The sequence below is a fragment of the Geotrypetes seraphini genome, chromosome 2 (genome assembly GCF_902459505.1).
Source record: "Geotrypetes seraphini chromosome 2, aGeoSer1.1, whole genome shotgun sequence".
Classification (NCBI taxonomy): Eukaryota; Metazoa; Chordata; class Amphibia; order Gymnophiona; family Dermophiidae; genus Geotrypetes; species Geotrypetes seraphini.
In genome coordinates, this window is record NC_047085.1 from 264,448,031 (window position 1) to 264,472,393 (window position 24,363).

The following is a 24,363-nucleotide window of genomic DNA, read 5'->3' on the forward strand; positions in this document are numbered from 1 at the left end:
AAATCAAGAACTCTATCATACCACTAGTTGATTATAAAGTAGTAAAGCAGGCCCAAGGTAGCTGCAACCTAATCTTTGGGAAAAGGGAAGTGTTTCTATTCAGGTTGGGGAAGTAAATTTGAGATATATGATCATTATTTCTTCTAGCAGTATCCCACATACAACCCAAAAGCCATATGAAAATAGCCCTGCTCCATTTTTAACACTAACAATTAGTGTGTGCTAAACGCTAAGCTGTCCATGAGAATATAATGAGCTTTAGCATATGCTAAATTCCTCTCTAAAGCTGCCTTAGGTTTCTCATCTGGTTAACTCCCATCTCTGGATGTTTACTAGGAGCACAATGATCTCTGAGAAGACAAAAACTAAATTTCAGAGGAGAAGGGTGCAGGGTAACTAAATAAATCACCTCATACCAATATCCAAAGACTTCCCCTGCTTGGGATCAGCCTGCAGCTTATTGTAGTGAATGGTGACTTCAGCCTAGGAGGAAAAAGCAAAGAAATCCTTTAAAGTCTTCACTTGAAAGGGCAGATGGTCACAAAGTACAAACTTGATTTTAACCCTTTCTCTACCCTAGGTATGTATATATAGCCATAAACAGATCATTCCAAACAAGACACTTTTCCAGCACCTCAGCTTCCTCAACACAAACAAGGGGAAATTTTGACGTATGGTACCTGTTAAATATCCTTTCTTTGATTTCTGCCAGATGAGTTGGGTTATGTCCCTCCGCCAGCATATGGAGCCAGAGATAAACAGCTAATAGTTGACTTCACTCCCCTTTTAGGGAGCCGATGGCGCCTTCAGCTCCTCAGTATCCTTCAATCAAAGCTAAGATTACTGAAAGCAATTCTTATGTTTGCATTTTTCAATTCACACCTGAAGGCAAACCTGGTACAATCAGAATCATCAGTTCATGGTCACTAACCCAGGAATGAGAGTTAATAATATACAACAAGGAAGCAATTACCTTCTGAGTGGGTTACAAACATACATTTAATTCCTGAATTTGTCAGTCCTGAGAACCTTTGACTCACATGGCTTCCATGATTGGGTTCTGGCTTGGTCTGGAAGGACTCAAGGAAAGGAAATTAATAAGTTCAAATATCCCTTTTCTTATTGTCCATGCCAGACTTGGCCAAGCAAGTAGGATGTGCCCTACCTCCATCTAGACTAGCAGGAGGAAGCCATGATAGAGCTCCTAAGCAGTCAAATACCCGGACTTGTAAAAACACACGGAGGTATTTAGTGAAGGGGAGCAACAGAGGCAAGGGCCAAGTCCTACCACTATCCTGTGGAAGACAGAGTCTAACTCTACCTACAAGGACCCTTAAGCACTATGAGTGGGCTAGCTACCTCTCTGGGACTTGATCACCTCAGCCCCCACCAACAAGAGTTGGTATCTTCTGCATGGAGGAGTAGCCTAATGGTTAGTGCAGTGGCCTGAGAATCTGGGGAGCTGGGTTTGATTTCAAAATGAATTGAGATGTAAGGAGACCAACGATCAAATTAAAAACACCGCAGAGGTCTACCCTATAAATAATTAGTAAGACAACTTAATTGCACCCCAATAGACATTTATGAGAGGAAAATGATCTCAGAAACCCAAAAGAGCTGGGTTTGATTCCCACTTCATCTCCTTGTGACTCTGGGAAAGTCACTCAACCCTCCATTGCTCTGGGATAAGAAATTGTATATAATATGTAAATCACTTTGATTGTTACCATAGAAAAGTGATATATCAAATCACTTCCCCTTAACTTTGTAACTTCTTAAGGATTCACCTAAGGAGTCGGCACCCAAGAAAATGATCTAGGTATCATTGTTAGCTTAAATCATTTGTCCAGTGTGTGGCGACAGCCAAAAAAGCAAACAGGATGCTAGAAATTATTAGAAAAGCAATGAAAAATAAGGCTAAGAATATTATAGTGCCTCTGTATTGCACCATGGTGTGACCTCACCTTGAATATTGCATTTAATTCTGGATGCCATATTTCAAAAAAGATATAGCAGAATTAGAAAGGTTCAAACAAGAGCAACCAAAATGTTAAAGGAAATGGAACGCCTCTCATATCATATAAGGAAAGGCTAAAGAGGTTAGGGCTCTTCAGTTTGGAAGAGAGATAGCTGAGAGGATGAGATGACCAAGGTCTACAAAATCCTGAATGGTGTATAACGGGTAAGTAAAATGATTTTTAACTCTCAATGAAGTTATCTGGAAGTACTTTTAAAACAAATATGAGGAAACTCATTGCCAGAAGATGAGGTAACAGAGTTAGCGTATCTGGGTTTAAAAAAAAAGGTTTGGACAAATCCCTGAAGGAAAAGTCCATAGTTTGCTATTGAAATAGACATGGGAGAAGTCACTGCTTGCCCTGGGAACAACAGCATGGAATTTTGCTACTATTTTAGTTTCTGCCAGGTATTTGTGACCTGCCTTGGCCACTGATGGAAGCAGGATACAGGGCTAAATTGTCCATTGGTCTGACCCAATATGGCTATTCTTATATTATGATCTAACTCCTCCTGGAATCAATGCCTTAGAATTTCACTTTACATTATTAGGACACAACAGGGAACCCACACACACACACATAACAATCCCAAACCTTAAAAACATCTCAAAAGAGATAGACAACAGACCTTTTTTTTTTAACCATCAGAAGACAAAGCCTGATTCTGTCAAAACAAAGCACCACCCTCAGAAAAGGGGGGAGGTGGGAAATCTCCCAAGAAGACCAACCTCTGCTCCAAGATTTAAGATATGTTACCTTGCTTCCAAATAACATTGGGCTTTCTGGACTGGCCACTGCCAATTCCAGCCCTCTTTTCTGTTTCCAAGGTGAGGGGAGGGGGAATCTGTCTCAAAGAACATAAGAATTGCCGCTGTTGGGTCAGACCAGTAGTCCATCGTGCCCAGCAGTCCGCTCCCGCGGCAGCCCTTGGTCAAAGACCAGTGCCCTAACTGAGACTAGCCCTACCTGCGTACGTTCTGGTTCAGCAGGAACTTGTCTAACTTTGTCTTGAATCCCTGAAGGGTGTTTTCCCCTATGACAGACTCTGGAAGAACATTCCAGTTTTCTACCACTCTCTGAGTGAAGAAGAACTTTCTTACATTCGTACGAAATCTATCCCCTTTCAATTTTAGAGAGTGCCTTCTCGTTCTCCCTACCTTGGAGAGGGTGAACAACCTGTCCTTATCTACTAAGTCTATTCCCTTCAGTACCTTGACTGTTTCGATCATGTCCCCTCTCAATCTCCTCTGTCCTCTGTTTGAGGGAGAAAAGGCCCAGTTTCTCTAATCTTTCATTATACAGCAACTCCTCCAGCCCCTTAACCATCTTAATCGCCCTTCTCTGGACCCTTTCAAGTAGCATCATGTCCTTCTTCATGTACGGTGACCAGTGCTGGACGCAGTACTCCAGGTGAGGGCGCACCATGGCCCGGTACAGCGGCATGATAACCTTCTCCGATCTGTTTGTGATCCCCTTCTTTATCATTCCTAGCATTCTGTTCGCCCTTTTTGCTTGCAGCATCTCTAGACTCAATCTGTGCTCCACCAAGAAGATGAGCCTATAACTTTTTCTACTTATAGTTGCTGCACTAGGCCACATGTTTGCACTATCTGCTGAAACCAAAGAATACTGAGGAGCTGTAAGACAGGTGGTCAGCTATAAGATGTTTTTCTCTGGCTCCATCTGCTGTTCTCACCAAGTTACACATTGCACCAGCACATTAGAGAAACATAACAAGCAAATGATTGAGTTAGAGACTAAAAACATGTACAGTAAGTAGCTACTTAAATTGTTACATGTTCATTGTTTGACGACTGATAGAAAAAAAGAAAAAGAACTGACACCTCGCTTTCAGGAACCCATCTCATAACAAAGCACTCATGAAGCAATTTTCATGAGCTTTCCTAGGGTTACCATATTTACGGTCCAAAAAGAGGACACATGACCCTGCCCCCACCCCAGACCAACTTCCTACCAGTCTCGCCCCTGCTCCACCTCAACTCCCACCTTTCATCAGCCTCGCCCCTTCCCATCTTCAGTATCCTTTTAGTGCTTCTCTATTTCCCTCCTTCCAACCCCACCGTGGGTGCTTCTCTCTCTCCTTCCCATCAACACCCCAGCAGGTACCTCTCTCTCTCCCCCCTCTATCCTCCCCATGGGTGCTTCTCTCTCTCTCTCCCCACAACCCCCTTCCCTCCTACACAGAACAGTGCTCTCTCTCCTTATGGCTTTCCCCTGTCCCCCACCTACCTCCTCACCAAAATTTAATCTTTGGGCCAGTCGCAGCAGCATCAAGATAAGCCTGCTGCCGTTGACCTGTCCCAGAAGCCACTTCTCTGAAGCATCCCACCAATGTGGGAAAAGGAAGTTGCTCCACAGAGAAGACTTCCAGGGAAGTCTGATGGCAGCAGCTGTCAAACAGCCTGACGATTAAATTTCAGCAAAGCTGGTGGTAGTTGGGGGATAGGGAAGAATACCCCGAACAGGGCAGAAAGCTGTCCGGACACCTGGACAGTCCTCTAAGAAGAGGACATGTCTGGAAAAATCCGGACATCTAGTAACCCTAAGCTTTCCCAAAACTCTGGGGCAAGTTCCTGTAAATCCTTTTCAATCTGAATCAATTCTCCCATGAAATAATTAAGCACACACAAATGCCCTGAAGTAAATTCTGATAACTTCCTCCTCACATCCCTTTTCTGATAAACATTAACAGTTGACATGTGCCCCATGCACAACACCCTCTGACCTTTACATTTTGGATCATCTTGGCCACCTCCACTTTTGTTTTCCCTTTGACAGACTTTCCATTAACACCAGTGATCTCATCGCCAGCTGCCAGGGTGCCATCAAGGGATGCAGGTGTGTTATCAAACACCTGCAAAAGAGCAGAGGAGGTCAGAGAATGCAGAAAACGGAAATAAAGCAAGATTCTGTGTCCTATCTTACAGAAACCCATGCCAATCCTATTTCAGCTGAAACCACTTGCTAGCCTAATTAGAAATCAGTTTTTCCCGATCATTGTTCCACAATCTTCAATTTCTGAATAGGGCCATAGTAGTTTGGACCTTTAGGGTAGAGCAGTACTCCAACCACATCCTTCTAAACTGCAACTATGAGATAAGGGCCTACCTGAACAATGTACAGACATGGGCAGTACTGGGCTCCTCCTCCGATGCTAATCCCGATTAAATTCTGGGCATCCTTTTTCAGTGTCACTGTGCCAGGAACAGTAGGAATTCCTCTGTAAGAAAAGGGAAAGCAAGAGAACAGTTATGCTTACCTGAAAATTGTCATTCCTTCAGTCCTGCCAGATCAGTTATCTCCTCTGCCAAAAGATGGCAACAGAGAAAGTGCTTGTCTCCTGCATATCACTCAATATTCTCTGTCCATGCTACGGAACATTTTGAGTGCTACTTGCAATGTCCCGTTTTATACCAAACACGATTTTTTATGCCATAGAGCATTCAAGCAGGATCCACCACTACTAAAATATCCTACAGTTCCATTGGTCAGTGCTTCTCAAACCAATCCTCGGGGCATACCCAGCCAACTGGGTTTTCAGGATATTCATAATTAATATGTATGAGATAGCAGTGCATGCACTGCTCCTTGGTATGCAAATTTATCTCATGCATATTCATTGTGAATATCCTGAAAACCGAACTGGCTTGGTATGCCTCGAGGACTGGGTTGAGAAGCACTGCCATAGGGGCATCTCAGCTGCTATCCACTATAATAAAACCGTTAGCGCGCATGCGCACTTCAAACTTCGTGCCTCTGTGGTAGAGTGCCGCATATGCGCAGTGCCTGCCTCAGCTGATTTCCTGCCCTGATCTCCAACGCTGGCTGACTTTCTGCCTTCTGACTATGCTGCTGCTGCCGGGATGCCTCTTCTTCTCACCCCCAGACCAGCAGCAGCAGCAGCCGCGGTTTCATCAAGAAGCTGTGGGGCATTTGTTAGGCTGACCCATTTCGATAATGTGAGGCGGGCCGGCCTAGCAAAATCCCCAAGGCTGCCCTGCCTAGTGGATGCTGGACAAGCAGGGAAGGGAGAAGAGATACTACTGGACAGGGGGGAAGGTAAAAGTAAGGGTGAAAGGCTACTGCTGGACAGGGGGAGCAGGGAAGGGGTACTGCTGGAAGGAGGAGGTAAAAGGAAGGGAGAAGGGCTACTGTTGGACAGAGGGAGCAGGGAAGGGGTGCTGCTGGACAGGGAGGAGCAGGGAAGGGGTAGTGCTGGACAGGGGGGAGGTAAAAGGAAGGGAGAAGGGCTACTGCTGGACAGGGGGAGCAGGAAGCAAAGAAAGAAAAAGAAAGAAAGAAAGGCCTCAGTGCCCCATTGTGCTAAAAGTTTACACATCTATTCTAGCACCCGTTAATGTAAAGGGCTTAAACACTAGTTCAGCTATAATGTCCCTGTAGAGTTCTAGAATCCTAAGGAATATCCCCAATAACTCATACCATGGAAGCCATGACCTTACAATCACTCAACCCTGTAAGGCATCTCACAGTATGCCACTGCCCCACAGAATTACCTCTTGGCCATCCAGGTAGGAGAACAGACTTCATTTTGGTAGAAAAGACTCCTAAGAACTTGCTGTATGCTGTGCCATGGGAAATTGAACCGGAGGGACTGCTAACATCAGAGACTCCCAGCACACAAGTATTGAAAGCCCTTTGCAGCGTGTTTCAGAGCTTGTGCTGGACTATCGCTGACACGCCCCCTTTTGTGACATCAGCCTAGAGGCGCAGGGTTTAAATTGCACAAGCTCTGCGCCTAAGGTGTGCTCCTTTGGATGAGACTATGGTGAGGTTTTGGGTAAAGATTTATTTAAGGAGTATGTATAATGAACTGATCACTGTTTTAGAAGGGCAGGGAGACTATGGGATATGCCTTCTTGTAGACGAGAACTACCGGGTGTGACTATAGATTTGAAGAATGTAATTATGCTGAATGAATGTCAAGTTAGGATTAAGTGTAGGTGTATAAATGTTAGATCAGCAAGGAATAAGGTACTAATTTATGATTTATTAAATGAAAGTGGATATGACTTATTATGTTTAACAGAATCTTGGTTCCTTGAATCTGATTTAGTATTAATTAGACAATGTTGTCCACTGGGTTTGATTGGGAATGGGCATGTCGGAAAGGAAAAAGAGGAGGGGGGTGTGGTAATTTTTTCAAGACTGAATTTAGGATTTAAGATGGTGGATGAAATGATGAAGTGACTTGGGTGAATGTGTGGTGGTAAAGAATGATTTTTATGTGTTTGGTCTATCTTCCTCCGGGGGTAGCTGCTAATCATGGTCTCTCATGTTTAGATTTTATAATGGGTTTAAATCTTGATCTTAGTAAACTCTGTATTTTAGAAGATTTTAATATTCCTTTAAATCCTCAGGAATTTAGGGCTCCTTTTATCATGCCGCGCTAGGGAGGTTAACGCGCACGACTTTTCATCACGCGTTAACCTTTGCGCTGGCCAAAATCTACCGCCTGCTCAAGAGGAGGTGGTAGCGGCTAGCGCAGCTGGCAGTTTAGCGCACACTATTACGTGCGTTAAACCCCTAGCGCTGCTTGATAAAAGGAGCCCTTAAAGAGACTGATCCAGATCGTGTTGTTTTTGTGACACTTTCTGCGTTAAACTTGGAACAGGTAGTGAAAGAAAACACACACCAAGCGGGCCATGTATTGGACCTAATTTTTATGTCCCATGACTGCATGAGGTTGCTTGAAGATACTTTGCAGATTGAACAGGTTGATTGGTCTGACCACAAGATGTTATCTTTTGTGTTTGGGCCAATATATAAGTCAGGAGAAGAAAGATGTGCATTAGATAAGACCAGGTCAACACAATAACTGGCTGGCCCACATCATCTCACGCACTTCATCCTACTTAAACTTCAGGAAACTACTAAAAACTAATCTTTTCACCCGATTCATACCCTAAGACCCCTATGCCCACCCTGGCCCCTTCTATCTCACCATGTCCTTTACGCAGATTGTCTTGACCTTCTTCCCTGTACCATTTTTCATTGCCATAATTGTACCCATCTTTGCTGACTGTACCATCCTTCGCCGATTGCACCACTGTTCGCTGATTGTTCCATTTTTTCTCTCTGTTTGTACCATTTTTTTCTCTGCCACCTATTTTCTCTGATTGTAACATTGTACCATTTTCGCTGATTGTCCAGCCCTTCTTTGTTGTAAACCGCCTCGAACTACTATGGCTTTGGCGGTATATAAGAAATAAAATTATTATTATTATTATTATATTTTGATATAAAAGATTTAGAAAAGGAATTCTCTTGTGTAAAGATTGATGAGAATGATTCAGTAGATGTGATGGTGTTTAAATGGCATAATGTGCTGAATGTTGTTGCGCCTGAGAAAATAGTTTTGATGAAGGGACAATACAAATCTTGCCCATGGAGATCTGAGGTGATAGTGAAGGTTAGAAGTGAAGTTAGAAAGGCAGAGCATCTATGGCATAGGACGAAAGATGTTGAGGACTATGATGGTTTTAAAAATACGCTTTATGGAATACCTTAGTTTGTGTGAGAATGAATGGAACCAATATTATAGGGAATGGGTTATCCAGGCTTTGAATAGACCAAAAGAACTGTTTAATACAGTTGGTTATTTGATCAATGGATACGATGGTATAGTTGAATGCTATGACCTGGATGTTGAAAAGTATGCTCAGTTTCTAGTGGAGAAAATGGGAGGAGAACAGGAGAATTCTGTTGAATTTGATGTAAGAGTGGAGGAAAATGTGGGAATAGAGAAATTGGCACAGTTTGATAGAGTGGATGAAATTGAGGTTCATAAAGTTATTTGTGACTGTACGCCAACCCGTGCAAAACAAGGCCCTTGCTCTTCAACAGTTATTAAATGCGTGGATGAGGAGATGGTGTGAGGATGAGGGATTTCTCTTCGTGAGGAACTGGACAGCGTTCTGGGGAAAGAACAAGCTCTACAAGAAGGATGGTCTACACCTGAGCACAGCGGGAACTAGGCAACTAGCAAATAACATCAGAAGAGCGATAGAGCAAGCTTTAAACTAAGCAGAAGGGGAAAGCTGACAGTCGACCTGATATCGACGGTTCGGGAGACAGTACCCAGTGAAGGTACTGAGGGGGGAAAATGCTGGGCAGACACATGTGGACAGCACCATGTTATGAAAAAACAAGGGAGACAGAAGAAGAAAGAGGAGGACATGATAAACATACTACAAGGGGAAGTCAAAAAGGAACGGGAAGATGGGAAGGCACAGGAAAAAGAAAATACGAACACGCCACAGGGGTAAGGCACTAGAAACATACCATAAAGGGAGGACAAAGGAGAAAATATTCAGGAGTTGGCTGGCCAGGAAGAGGACAGAAAGAAGACTGAAGCACATGGGAAAACAGCAAGGAAGACTAAATGCCAGGACTTGAACTGCATGTACACTAATGCAAGGAGTCTAAGGAATAAAATGGGGGAATTGGAAGTCATGGCCAAAAATGAGAACCTAGACATCATAGGGATCACGGAAACATGGTGGAACGAGGAAAACAAATGGGACACAGTACTGCCAAGGTATAAACTCTACCGAAAAGATAGGACTTATCAGAAAGGGACTGTACATAAGGGAAACCATTCACTCAACTAGTGTGGATACAGCAGCGGCAAATGGTCAACTGGAGTCATTGTGGGTTAAAATACCAGGAAAAAACAGATCCGAGATAAAGATGGGACTGATCTACCGTCTACCTGGGCAATCGGAAGCAGAGGATACAGAAATGGTAACTGAGCTGAAGAGGGAATGCGAGAACGCTAACACTATAGTTATGGGAGATTTCAACTATCCCGGGATAGACTGGCATCTTGGAAATTCAAAATGCACGAAGGAAACGGAGTTCCTGGAAGCCGTCCAAGACTGTTTCAACGAGAGGGGCAGCGATCCTGGATCTGATCCTCAATGGGCTAAAAGGACCTGCAAAGGGAGTGGAAGTAATGGGACCGCTAGGAAACAGTGACCACAACATGATTCTGTTCCAAGTGGAAGTAGGATTACCAAAGGGGAAGAGAACAAAGGGAACAGCGTTTAACTTCAAGAAAGGGAACTATGATGCCATGAGACAAATGGTGAAGAAGAAGCTCAGAAACAGCTCCAAGAAAGCTCGGTCTGTGGAGCAAGCCTGGTCCCTACTCAAGGACATGGTAAGTGAGGCACAAAACCCATATGTACCCAGATTTAGGAAAGGATGCAATAAGAATCAGACTAAAGACCCAGCATGGATAAACAATGAAGTAAAGACAGTGATAGGAGACAAGAAAACATCATTTCAGAAGTGGAAAAAGGACAAAACTGAAGGAAATTGGAAAGAGCACAGGAAGCATCAGAAAGAATGTCACCGAGTGGTCAGAAAAGCCAAGAAAGAATACGAGGAGAGACTAGCCAAGGAAGCAAGAAATTTTAAACCATTTTTCAGATATGTAAAAGGGAAACAGCCAGCGAGGGAAGAGGTGGGACCTCTGGATGAGGGAGACAGGAAAGGAGCGGTAAAGGAGGAAAAAGAGGTGGCTGATAGACTAAACAAGTTCTTCGCATCGGTCTTTACAAAAGAAGACACATCCAACGTGCCGGAACCGGAAAAAATCTTCAAGGGGAATCAAGAGGGAATATTATCATGCATGGAGGTAAGCCTCGAAGACGTTCTCAGGCAAATAGATAGATTAAAGATTGACAAATCTCCTGGCCCAGATGGGATCCACCCGAGAATACTGAAAGAGCTCAGAGACGAAATAGCGGAGTTACTCAGGCATATTTGCAACCTATCCTTGAGAACAGGGATAATCCCGGAAGACTGGAGGATAGCAAATGTTACACCAATCTTCAAAAAAGGATCGAGAGGCGACCCGGGGAACTATAGACCGGTGAGCTTGACCTCAGTTCCGGGGAAGATGGTCGAATCAATGATCAGGGAAGGTATCAATGAGCATATAGAAAAAAACAAACTGATGAGAACAAGCCAGCACGGTTTCTGTAAAGGACGATCGTGCCAAACGAATCTACTGCATTTCTTTGAGGGGATAAGCAAACAGTTAAGAACATAAGAACATAAGCAGTGCCTCCGCTGGGTCAGACCTCAGGTCCATCCTGCCCAGCAGTCCGCTCCCGCGGCGGCCCGAACAGGTCACGGCCTGTCTGAGACACCAGAAGGGGCCCCCTTGCCACCTTGGTTTCCCATTGAGTTTTATCTTCCCATCGAAGTCCTAACCCTCCGGTCTTGCACATGCACGACCTGGTCGGATTTCTATACTTATTACTTGGTTTGCTTTCTATACCTGTGTTACATCCCAGCATCTCTCTCAGTATCCCACGATCCCCCTATCCCTCAGGAATCCGTCCAATCCTTGTTTGAATCCCTGTACCGTACTCTGCCTGATCACTTCCTCCGGTAGCGCATTCCAAGTGTCCACGACCCTTTGGGTGAAGAAAAACTTCCTTGCATTTGTTCTGAACCTATCTCCCTTCAGTTTCTCCGAATGCCCCCTCGTGCCTGTTGACCCCTTCAGCCTGAAGAATCTGTCCCTATCCACCCTCTCTATGCCCCTCATGATCTTGAAGGTCTCTATCATATCTCCCCTGAGCCTCCTTTTTTCCAGAGAGAAGAGCCCCAGCCTATCCAACCTCTCGGCATATGGGCAGTGTTCCAGCCCTCTTACCAGTTTCGTTGCTCTCCTTTGGACTCTCTCAAGCACCGCCATGTCCTTCTTGAGGTACGGCGACCAATATTGAACGCAGTATTGGACCAAGGTAACCCCATTGACATAGTATATCTGGATTTCCAAAAAGCCTTTGACAAGGTACCCCATGAGCGCCTGCTGAAGAAACTGTGGAACCACGGGGTGGAAGGGGACGTCCACAGATGGATCCAAAATTGGCTGGCGGATAGGAAACAGAGGGTAGTAGTAAAAGGACACTACTCTGACTGGAAAGGGGTCATGAGTGGTGTCCCACAGGGGTCTGTGCTGGGACCGCTGCTGTTCAATATATTCACTAACGATCTGGAAATGGGCACGAAGTGTGAAGTTATCAAGTTCGCGGACGATACAAAACTCTCCAACAGAGTAGAAACTGTTGAGGAATGCAAAGAATTACAGAGCGATCTGAACAAACTGTGTGAATGGGCAAAAAGATGGCAGATGAGCTTCAACGTGGAGAAATGTAAGGTCTTGCACATGGGGAAAGGGAACCCCATGTACAGCTATACGATGGGAGGAAGGGTGCTAGGGAAAGGCACCCAAGAAAAAGACCTGGGGGTATTGGTGGATACAACAATGAAGCCATCGGCGCAATGTGCAGCGGCCTCAAAGAAAGTAAACAGAATGCTGGGCATTATCACAAAAGGTATCACTACCAGAACGAAGGAAGTTATCCTGCCATTGTATCGAGCAATGGTGCGACCACATCTGGAATACTGTGTCCAATACTGGTCACCATACCTTAAGAAAGACATGGCGATGCTTGAGAGGGTCCAGAGGAGAGCAACTAGGATGATAAAAGGAATGGAGAACCTTTCATATTCCGAAAGGTTAGACAAACTGGGGCTCTCTACCCTGGAAAAGCGGAGACTGAGAGGAGACATGATACAGACGTATAAAATCATGAAAGGCATAGAGAAGGTGGAGAGGGGCAGATTCTTCAGACTAGTGGGGACAACAAAAACAAGAGGTCATTCAGAAAAACTGAGAGGGGACAGATTCAAAACGAATGCAAGGAAGTTTTTCTTCACTCAGAGGGTGGTGGACACCTGGAACACGCTTCCAAATGAGGTAATAGGACAGAGTACAATACTGGGTTTCAAAATGGGGCTGGATGACTTCCTGGAAGCGAAGGGGATTACAGGGTATAGATAGAAGGTTACTCTACAGGTCATAAGCGAAAAGCGTATGACAGTTTTAGGGTATGAGCACTATCAGGTCTTGGACCTGAGGGGCCGACGCGTGAGCGGACTGCCGGGCACGATGGACCTCCGGTCTGACCCGACAGGGGCAATTCTTATGTTCTTATATGACCCCAGTTATTACTAAAATTGTAAACAAATCACTGGAGGAGGGAATTTTTCCAGACCAATTTTGAAGAGAAAAAATCTGGAAACGAGTGTTATGAAAAATTTTCGACCGATTTCTGCTATACCATTTATTGGGAAGGATTTAGAAAAAATAGTTCTTGCTCAGTTAGATAATTTTGTAAAGAAGACCGAATGGATTGTAATCAATTTGGTTTCCAGAAAGCTCACAACACAGAATTATTACTGATTTCTTTAACTGATACTCTGCGATTAGGGATGGATCAACGTACAACATTTTGTCTTGTGTCATTGGACATATCTGGAGCATTTGATTCGGTTGATCTTCATAAATTGCTGTTGAGGCTGTCTAATCTTGGAATGAACGTTGTTATTATTAATTGGTTTAAAACATGCCTTATAGGTCACTCTTTCAAAGTGAGAAATGGTTGTAAGAACTCAGGAGAATATTCAGCTAGGACAAGTGCCCCAGGGTTCAGTGCTTCCGGCACTATTATTTAATATCTACGTGGCCGCTATAGGCCAATTATTTGTATCTTTAGGAGTTGAATATCAAATATACGCAGACAAAATCATTTTCTTTTTTCCAGTAAGTGGATGGGATATAAATTTGGAAAATTTGAGTAATTATATGTGTAAAATTGAGGAGTGAATGAGAGAACAAGGTCTGAAACTAAATGTGGACAAAACTGAAATAATGTTTGTAGGAAAGTCTAATGATCAGTGACCTAAAGAAGTGAAAGTTATTGATGATGTTCTTCTTGTAAATGAGTCTATGACCATTCTAGGTGTAAAGCTTGATTCTAGTCTTACAAAGAAGTTGCAAGTAACTAAGACAGTAAAAGCATGTTTTGCACAAATGCATTTGTTACATTGATTAAAACCCATGCTATCGCCATAAGATTTTCATACAATAGTTCAGGCTATGGTTTTATCGAGACTTGATTACTGCAATGCCCGGTACCTTGGAATAATAAAAGCAAGGTGAAGGCACTGCAGGTAGCTCAAAACACAGCAACAAGATTGATATTTGGATTGTTGATATATGACCATATTTCACCCTATCTCCAACAACTGCACTGGTTACCAGTTGTTTGCAGAATACAATATAAAGCGGTAATGATCTGTCACCAATTCTTGTATGGAATCATACCAGAATTGTTTAAAAATAATATGCTTAGTTATTTACCAAGCAGATCATTACGTTCTGAGAATTTAGCATTACTGAAAACAAATGCCAACCCGAGGTTGGTGGAGATTGGTAAAATGACTTTCTGTTGTACAGCAGTTAAAATATGGAACTCCCTTGTGGGCCAAATACGAAATTGTCGTGAAAGGTGCCTGTTTAGAAAATTGCTAAAGATACAAGTCATGATCTTTTTATTTAAGCTTTTGCTGCTATTTTGCAGATATGTTTTTAGGATTGTTTGATTGTTTTTTTATTATGTTCTTTTATAATGTATGTATGTAATTCATGTAAACCGTTTAGTTTTAAACAGTATAGAAGTTTTTAAAATAATAAATAAATATAAAGCCTCAGGTTGCTACTCTACCGACCACTGGTTCATTAGTGATGAAAGATTCTCTTTCCATGCGTAATGTGTTGGAGCTGCTAGAAAACTCGCTTAGAGCCAGGAATCTTAGGGCTCCTTTTACAAAGGTGTGTTAGCGGTTTTAGCGCGCGCTTAGCGTGCGCTAAAATGCTGCATGCGCTAGCCACTACCGCCTCCTTTTAAGCAGGTGGTATTTTTTCGGCTAGCGCACGCTATAACGCACGCTAATCCTGTGTGCGCGCTAAAAACGCTAGCGCACCTCTGTAAAAGGAGCCCTTAGACTTTTGAATTTTTCTTGGACAAAAATTGATTTCTGCTGAGGTATTGCCATCTAATTGAATTAAGAAGGCGCTATCTATTACAGATTATATAAAAATTTCTCAATGCTAATATTTATTAAATTCATGCAGAAAGTGGAGATGATCGAGCTTTTGACTCTTTAGAGCAGGGGTGTCAAAAGTCCCTCCTCGAGGGCCGCAATCCAGTCGGGTTTTCAGGATTTCCCCAATGAATATGCATGAGATCTATTTGCATGCACTGCTTTCAATGCATATTCATTGGGGAAATCCTGAAAACCCGACTGGATTGCGGCCCACGAGGAGGGACTTTTGACACCCCTGCTTTAGAGGGTGGTAGCTTTAACAAATTTCTTGGCAAATTTCACAGATATTTCTAAAGCTAGACTCCTTGTCAGACATCCATTGCAGAGAAGGATACAATTTTAGTTTTGAAGTCTTATTTTACAAAGGAATTTTTTTTGTGGTGAGAAAATTGAAATATTCCCAGATGCGACACATGCCACGCAACTAAGCGTCTCTTATCAAGCCAAACAGCGCGGGCCAGCGTCATAAATTCACCAAAGCCCATAGGGATTGAATGGACTTCAGTGCATTTGCCATGCGGCACTCACTACTGTGGCTTGATAAAAGAAGCCCTAAGGAACATTTTTCTTGAATAAAAATCTAAAGTTTTGCAAGTGAGAGGTACCTTTTTTTTTTAAGGTTCCCATCTAAATGTTTGATCTCTTGGCAAGAAAAATATTTCATTTTTTTTACCTTTCTCAGGTTTTTTCTTAGATAAGATTACCTGATAAGGAGTATAGGACCTTAAAAGAACTGTGCCACGTAATAGATTTAAGAATCTTGTTTTTGATTGCTGATCTTTTTTTCCTTATGTCTCTTTCCTCCTCATGATGGAATCTACTACACCTGTTTTACTTAGGGGTCCTTTTATTAAGGTGCATGCTAAAAAGCCCAGAGGTATAAAATGGGATAATCCCTCACCTTCCCCAGTCATGGTTCATGGGCTTGTTGTGCCACTGGGGCTTGTGCACATCTGAAAAGCTGAAAGCTATGCCATCGATAAGCTTCACTACCAGCAGGGCCTCCCAAGGCAGACAGGTTTCAGTGGAAATGTCAGACTAACGATGTACCACCCAGATTGGCACTGTTGGAGGCGGAGGATCGCGTTTGATGTGACAACAGCAACAACATAGAATTTAGGGCTCCTTTTATCAAGGTGCGCTACGGGGGTTAGCACGTCGGACATTTCATCATGCGCTAACCCCCGCGGCACACCAAAATACTAACGCCTCGTCAATGGAGGCGTTAGCAACTAGCGCAGCAGGCAGTTGAATGTGCGGTATTCCGCACATTAACCACCTACCGCAGCATGATAAAAGGAGCCCTTATACTGCGCAGAAGAAAAGCCCGGCAATCTAGTTCTGTATTCTGTTACAAAAACTTGATGATGTTCATCAAGTCACAAGGACTCGAATACAAATCAATGACACCTACCAATCCCTCACCTTAGTAAAAGGACACTTTATTGGGGGGGTTTCCTTTTCTGTAAATGTTTCATACTTTTATAAATATGATGTAATTTCTTGATTAAGAGAAAAAAATCTAATATAATCAAATCTTTCCTCTTACATACACTTCACTCCGTATTCGCGGTTTCAGCATTTGCAGTTTCGATTATTCGCAGTTTTTAGCTTGCTGGCTCCTCCCCCCCAAATTACATCAGCTTGCATAGAGAAATCACTGATTACAGGCGTTTACAGAGAAAATCAGCGAGTTGGCTTTGTAAATATGAATTCCATTTTCTTAAGTATAGCGAGCAGTAAACTGTTCCACAAGGCAGTAAAAATGAATGAAATAGAACGAAATCCAAAACTCTTGGACTGAATACCTTTGACTGATGGAAAGACAAATGAATATATAGAAACAGATCTTCAGCTTCTTTGTCTTGATGGATAAAATGTCAAAGAAGCGATTTGATTACTTGACTTTGCATTATTTTATAAGCTAGGCCTAGACACTTAGGGCTCCTTTTACTAAGGTGCGCTTGCGTTTTTAGCGCACGCTAGCTGAAAAATTACCGCCTGCTTAAAAGGAGGCGGTAGCGGTTTGTGCGCTCTAAAACCGCTTGCGCACCTTTGTAAAAGGAGCCCTTAAACTTCACGCTAACCAATGTAAAGTTTTCATCAGTGGAGTCACATGCTCAGATCTATTTTTATTAAATATCAGTCTAATTGCGGTATTTTGTAACAACTGAAATCTTTTAAATTTGCTTCACTAACACTGTAAAAGACTGAATTACAGCAATCTAATTGGGCCAGTATAACTGAGTGACCAAGAGTAGAAAAATGACTTAAGATTTTGAAATTTAATTCTAAAATAACAGAAATCCCATTCTTCTTCTTTTGGACCACACCCTGGTAGCAAATCTCACAGAAAATTTTTCTCAGCTAGCAGGGTAGAGGAAGAATCCAGTTGCTGCCTCAGCCATAAATCAGCAGTTTCATCACACTGGTTTTCTCTTAGTCTGAGCCTCTGTATATTCTGAAGAGTTACCAGGGATATCTGAGTTTGGAGAGATGCCCAATAAGTTGGCACCTCTCCCCTTTATTTCCTCTGGCTTCTGAACACCCAAGCTTCAGTGAGCTTACCTCTTTATTTTTTCAAATTATAATAAGGTTCCTGCTGGCTAACCCAACATAGATATCCAGCCAACTTTCTACAGCTTCCTGGCTGTTTTGTGGCTTTTTACCAGCAAATACAGACCTGAGCTGGTGAAACATTATACTCCCCTCCTGAGGCCTTGGCCAGTGACTAATCTTCATATCCTTACCTTCTGCAAAGTCTGAGCTCACTTGTACCTGTGTTTCAATTCTGGTTCATGACCTCACTGACAAGGTGACCTAAGGCTGGCACCTTCTTTAGACTGCTTCTCCCTCCATGTGAGCAGCTACAAACTACAAATGCTGTAGTCCACATTTCTGCCGCCTACATTAGGCCTCTATTAAGTCTTGCTCTTCATGTCTTTTGCCAACAGGACTACTTCTGAAGAACCCAGAAGCTCCCACCATGCCTTACTCTCACCCTGGTCACTGGGGATTCTGCTGAGACAGATTACTCAGGTTTATAGGTTAGGAAAGTCATTCAAATGAACCAGCGCTTGGCCATATGCCAGGGCTCTGAGGCCAGTATTGCTCCACCTTTTTTTCCTGGCTGCACCAAACCCTATGTCCACAAGTTGGAGGCATACAACAATACCAAGTGATCCATATGCTGCACCAGGCTATCTATGTACAGGAGCCAAATATGTTGATGCTGTCTCCGTCTATTGGCAGTATCAGATAAACTCAATTTGTCTGGACTGGTCTGACATGTGAAAGCCATGTTTGAGCTGGCATTAGCCAGTAACAATTTAGTGATAACCTCGTCACTGAAAGTCTACTCACAGTTTGTCTTCCTCAATGTCAAAATCTGGATCAGCAAACATTTTGTCAGTCTCAGGAAAACGCCAGTTTCAGAGCCTCACCTGAAAACAAAAAGTTACAATCTAAAATTGGATCTTTTCAGTTGTATTAAAAACAATATATATTTAAACAAATGCTGCAAGATACTATGAAACCTGTAGACTCAAGATCCATTCTCACCATTGTAACCATATCTTAAATTCTGTTTACTTATTATCATGCAAATTCTCACGAGAATTCACGGGAGCCAGTAAGAATGCCTCTCAGTACCGAGCAGCAGCACCAAATTGCGCTCCTGCTGCTCAGCGGCCAAAGGAGCTTGCGGCAGCCGGTTTGCAGCAGGGCAGGAACTTGGAAAGTTTGCTCCTGCCTGCTGCACCTCCACCGGGGATCAGCAAAATGAGGTATGAGAATAGGGCAGGGAGAGGGGTAGGGGGAAGAGCCTGGAAGGGATGGAGGGAGAAGAGTCTGACGGGGGAAGGAAGGAAGGGTGATGGGTGCAGAGTCTGACAGGGGAAGGGGAGGAAGGGGGCTGGTGCAATGCCTGACAGGGGAGAGAGGGAAGGGTGCTGGGTGCAGTGCCTGGCAGGAAGGGAGCTGGGTGAAATGCCTGACGGGGGCTGGAAGGGGGCTGGATGCAGATCTTGACAGGGAGGGGGCTGGGTGCAGAGCCTGACAGGGCAGGGCACTTGAATATTAAGCCACCCGACTTAAATTCGAGTCAACTATTTTTCCTCCTTTTGGAGGGGAAGGGGGTCTCAACATAAATTTGAGTATATACGGTATGAATACTATGTTTACACAAGATTATAGTTAACCATTCTAAGTATGCTATATTTACACCCTACAAAACAGGTTACCCATTACAACTAAGTAATCTATATTTACATGCATCCTAAATAGCTCTAGCAGTGTGTACTATAGGACACTCATCCTATTTACTCGGCATCCTAGATAATTCTAGTTACACTCATCCTAATTTATTTTGGTTCTGTTTACTATATTCATCATATCTCAAATATTTCTGGAAAGATCTACTATGTGCAAACATAGTAACATAGTAGATGACGGCAGATAAAGACCCGAATGGTCCATCCAGTCTGCCCAACCTGTTTTTTTTTTTTTTTTTTAATTTTTTCTTCTTAGCTATTTCTGGGCAAGAATCCAAAGCTTTACCCGGTACTGTGCTTGGGTTCCAACTGCCAAAATCTCTGTTAAGACTTACTCCAGCCCATCTACACCCTCCCAGCCATTGAAGCCCTCCCCTGCCCATCCTCCACCAAACGGCCATACACAGACACAGACCGTGCAAGTCTGCCTAGTAACTGGCCTAGTTCAATATTTAATATTTAACATGTCCTGTCTTCCTATAGTATTCCCAGTAGGTGTGGGAGGGGAGCCTGCTAGGTTCCTCTAAGTTGCTTCCTCCCTCTGTTGGCTCACAGCAGTGGTTCCCAAACCTGTCCTGGGGGACCACCAGCCAGTCAGGATTTCAAGATATCCCTAATGAATATGCATGAGAGAGATTTGCATACCTGTCACTTCCATTATATGAAAATCTCTCTCATGCATATTCATTAGGGATATCTTGAAAACTTGACTGGCTGGGGGTCCCCCAGGACAGGTTTGGGGACCATTGGCTCACAGTATCAGCTGAAGTAGTTTGAGAACAGGATATTTTATCCCTTTCTTGAATTTTCCAGTGTCCTTTTCTAGCTTTAATTCCTTCAGCAGGGCGTTTCACATGTTGGAGCCATTGCAGAGAACATTCTTGCCTTTGTGCTTTTGTATCTGATGTCTTTGAAGGAGGTTATTTGTAGTAGAGACTCCTGGCTCGAGCATAGGGCATAAGGTAGAGTAAGGTTATGTAGTCTGGCCGTAAAATATTGCAGTTCTGAGAGGTGAACAGTTTTGTGTGTCAGCAATAAGATTTTGAATTTCACCCTGCTTTCAATTGGTAGCCAGTTTAACTCTTTTAGTAGCAGGGTGGCACTCGTCTGTCTTGATTTTCCTAGCAAAAACTTTGCTGCAGCGTTTTGTACTGTTTGGATCTGTCTGATCATGTATTTCAGTAAACCCAGCAAGGTTGCATTGCAGTAGTCGAAGACCGTAACAGGGAAATTACTACATTGGATATTGCTTGGTGGGAGAGGAAGGGTTTCAGTCCTGTAACCCAGTAAAGTTTGCCATAAGCATTTTTGATGATACATTGGATCTGTGTTGTCATGTATGGGCTTAGATCCAAAATACACAATCCACAAGACGGGATGTCCAATAAATTACAATTTCACAAAATCACCCCTCAGTAACCAGGGCTACGTCTCAAATTTATGAAAAAAGGAGAAAAAGACCTCAGTGTCTAATAGGGGCCATAAAAAAGCTTCCCAAATAGACAAGCCAGTCTCAGACAGAATTTGAAACTGGCAGACACATCCTTGGTCAAAAAACTCCTTTAAACTCAATTACTATTAGATCCAGCCATACTCCTAAGTATCTTGACTGATTCTATAGTATTGCTGTTTAGTGTTAGTTGGAAATTGGGGCTGTTTCCTTCCTATTTATTTATGAGAAGTAGTTCTGTCTCTTCTTTGTTAGCTACTAGTCCAGGGGTGCCCACACTTTTTGGGCTTGCGAACTACTTTTAAAATGACCAAGTCAAAATGATCTGCCAACAATAAAATGAAAAAAAACCACAAAGCACACTGTACACAGAGAAAATATTAATTATCATTTATATTCCACGGGTTTTCAAAGAGGTCAAGGCAGCTGATTTTATGCAATGTCACCTCAGTAACAACTATACAAAAAATAGACAAATATACCCCCTCCCTTTTTACTAAACCACGATAGCGTTTTTTAGCGCAGGGAGCTGCGCTGAATGCCCTGCGCTGCTCTCGATACTCATAGGCTCCCTGCGCTAAAAAACGCTAATGCGGTTTAGTAAAAGGGGGCCATAGTGCAAAATATAGACAGCAGATATAAATTCTCAACACAGACACATTTTGATCACTAAATTGAAAATAAAATCATTTTTCCTACCTTTGTTGCACTTTCTTCTTCTGACTGTGCATCCAGTATTTCTTCCCTTCTTTCAGCCTCCTGTATGCTTCCTCTCCTCCAGACCTCATTCCCTCCCCCAATTTTTTCTTCCTCTCTCCCTGCCCTCCTCCTCTTTCTTTCTTTCTCTTCGTCTTTCTTTCTGTCTCCCTGCCTCCTTTATTTCTGTCTCCCTGTCCCCCCTTTATTTCTGTATGCCTGTCTTTCTCTCTCCATGCCCCCTTTCTTTCTTTCTGTCTCCCTATCTTTCTCTCTCCATGCCCTTTCTGACTGTCTCCCTGTCTTTCTCTCTCCATGCCCCCTTTCTGTCTGTCTCCCTGCCCTCCCACAAGCCACCGCCACTGGAGAACAGGCAACCGCCGTAAAGAGGACACTGAAGCGCCGGGCCAACCAACCTTCCCCACCCGACGTCAATTCTAACGTCGGAGATGAAGTTCCAGACCAGCCAGGCAGCGATTGGCTGGCCCGGAACTTCCTCTCCGACGTCAGAATTGAAGTCAAGTGAAGAACGTTGGTCAGCCTGGCGCTTCAGCATCCTCTTTACAGGGTCAGGAAGCAGGTAGAATGGAAGGCAACACGAGTCTATCATGGAGCCCGGGATGGGCTCCGCGATCAACTCATGTTGTCTTCAAGATCTACTGGTCGATCGTGATCGACCTTTTGGGCACCTATGTACTAGTCTATTTCCTTGAAACTTTCCAAAGATTTTCTCTAGGCCTGTATTGATCGTCTGTTTAGTCTTTGTGTCCTGTCTCTTCAGAGGGATGATCAGTTGGATGTCATCTGTGTAGATGTAGCTTTATCACCCTAGTTTTCTGATGAGTTTTCCCAGTGGTTGAAGGAAGATTTTGAATAGAATGGGTGACATTATTAACAATGCTTATCCGGCCACGTTTAAACTCACCAGTCCACACTTTCACTGTTGAAAATGAAAGGGATGCATCACCATACACAGCATCTAACTCAGATTTAATTTCAGTAGGCAAAGAAGGAATTTTATCATGGTGCGATTATTGTTATATGACTGGGTCAAATGGTCAACACTCATCACTTATCTCTGCTGCCCAGGTCCCTCTGGTTTTCACTAGGTTCTGGTAAAACACAACAGTTAACAACACATCATTCATACATTCTTAAAACTCCTGACCAGGTCCATCCAGACTCTTCCTAGTCATCTCTGGGACCTCTACAGACTCCACGGTCTTCCGGTCCTTTCCTGACCTTTCACTGGTCTTCCGGGTCTTCCAGTGCCATTACCAGTCTCTCTGCCAGTTGCCACCGGCCCCATCCCTGGTTGCTTCAGGCTGCTTCACTGGACTCCTCTGGCAACTTTCAGTGCCATCACCAGACTTTCCACCGATCGCCACCAGTCATACCTCTGCTGGTTGTTTGGCAAACCCCCTCAGCCTTGGACCTTCACTCTCATGGTTCTTCTTGTGGGACCACTGCCAGTCCCTATGCTACTCTGCTTCCTGGGTCCCCATGGGTCCTGGAAACTTCATCACCGGTCCCTCCGCCAGTCGTCAAGCCTTAGCCCCTCCTTGTGCTCCAGGCTCTATCGGGCGGACCACCGGCTACTCCTTCCAGGCCCTCTCACAGTTGCTCAGTCATCTTCTCCCAGATGCACGCACTGAGGACTCCTTTCCAGACAGTCTCTCTCTGAGGGCTCTTCCTGAGGACCCTGTCCTCAGCCGCTCTCTTCCTTACCCAAAGTGCAGCAAATCAAAACAGGCTATCCCTGGCAGGGCCTTTCCTCTGACGTGCCACTTCTGACACATCAGAGGATAGGCCTTGCTGGGGATGGCTGCGAGTAGTCTGTTTTGAGGCTGCTTCCTGTGCTTTGGGTAAAGAAGTGAGAGAGAGCGAGGGGAGTTCGTGGCTCAGGACCGCCACCTGCTTCTGAAACTTCTGGACTTGAGAGAGAAAGGTTTTGGGGCTCAGACTACTGCCACTCTGGTGCTTCAGGACAGTGGGGAGGGGGGCAAGGAATTGAGACTGTGTTCAACAAGGTTTCTAACACACTCTTAATTAACCAGAAAAACAGTTATCCAGTATCCACCAATCCCCATGGGTGCTGGATAGCTGAGAATCTACTGTACATCCATTTAAATGCATTTCAACACAGTTTGTAGCAAAGTTTAGTGTACACGTTAACATCCACGCTCCAGCATTTGAGCATTCTGTGCACAATAACCTGTGCACAAATCAAGTACTAACTGCTTCTTAACACTGGCGTTTTGAGCAGCAGCTCTTCTGTCTTCCAGTTAATGTGGAGGTAGTCCCTGATTGGCTCCTTCCTTAGGCTCCTTCCTAAGGAAGACCCTGATTGGCTCAGACACCTCAGGTGGTGTCTAAGCCAATCAGGGTCTTAGGCTGCTCCCCGTGCATCACATGATGCACCGAGAAGTAGCCTAAGGCCCTGTGTCATAGTCGGAGGGAGGAGGAGCAGGAAGTGTTCTCAGTACCTCCTACTCCCAACTTTTAAGAGGTACGGGGCAGGGCGGCCTGAAGGGGTAGGGAGGCCTCCGGTGGCATCCCTCCTGCCTTTGTTTGGGGGGGAGGGGGAGTGCCTTCATGGCAAGTAGGGAGTGGGCATCCCTCCTACTTTTGGGGGGAAGCAGGGGAGGGGCCTTAAACAACTTGGGCCAATCGGAGCCTGAGGCTCCTGGTGCATCCTGGTGGGAAGGGAAGGCCCATTTTAGATGATGCAGGCAGCTGGGAGGAAGGAGGCCGCATCCCTCCAAGTCATCTATTTTGAGGTAAAGGGGTGGGGTCACTTGAAAAAAGGAGGAGAGGGGGCATCTCTCCAGCTGCAGGGGGGAGGGGTTCACGAGCACGATTTTAGGACAGCAGGAGATAGTGGGCATCTCTCCCACTGCAGGGGGGGTGTCGC

At 44.1% G+C, this 24,363-nt stretch overlaps 1 protein-coding gene across 4 annotated transcripts in view; it reads right to left on the reverse strand.

Moving 5' to 3' along the window:
- PICK1 (protein interacting with PRKCA 1) overlaps positions 1–24,363 on the reverse strand; it is a 71,360-nt gene that overhangs the window by 42,262 nt on the left and 4,735 nt on the right. For 3 of the 4 annotated variants that reach the window (XM_033929547.1, XM_033929548.1, XM_033929549.1), the window contains exons 2-5: positions 18,396–18,475; positions 5,148–5,259; positions 4,765–4,893; positions 417–483 (exon numbers count right to left, since the gene is read on the reverse strand). In XM_033929547.1, coding sequence (XP_033785438.1) covers positions 417–483; positions 4,765–4,893; positions 5,148–5,259; positions 18,396–18,436 — 349 coding nt within the window. In that variant the 5' untranslated portion in view covers positions 18,437–18,475. The remainder of the gene's footprint in view (positions 1–416; positions 484–4,764; positions 4,894–5,147; positions 5,260–18,395; positions 18,476–24,363) is intronic. The other variant, XM_033929551.1, reaches the window with a different exon arrangement.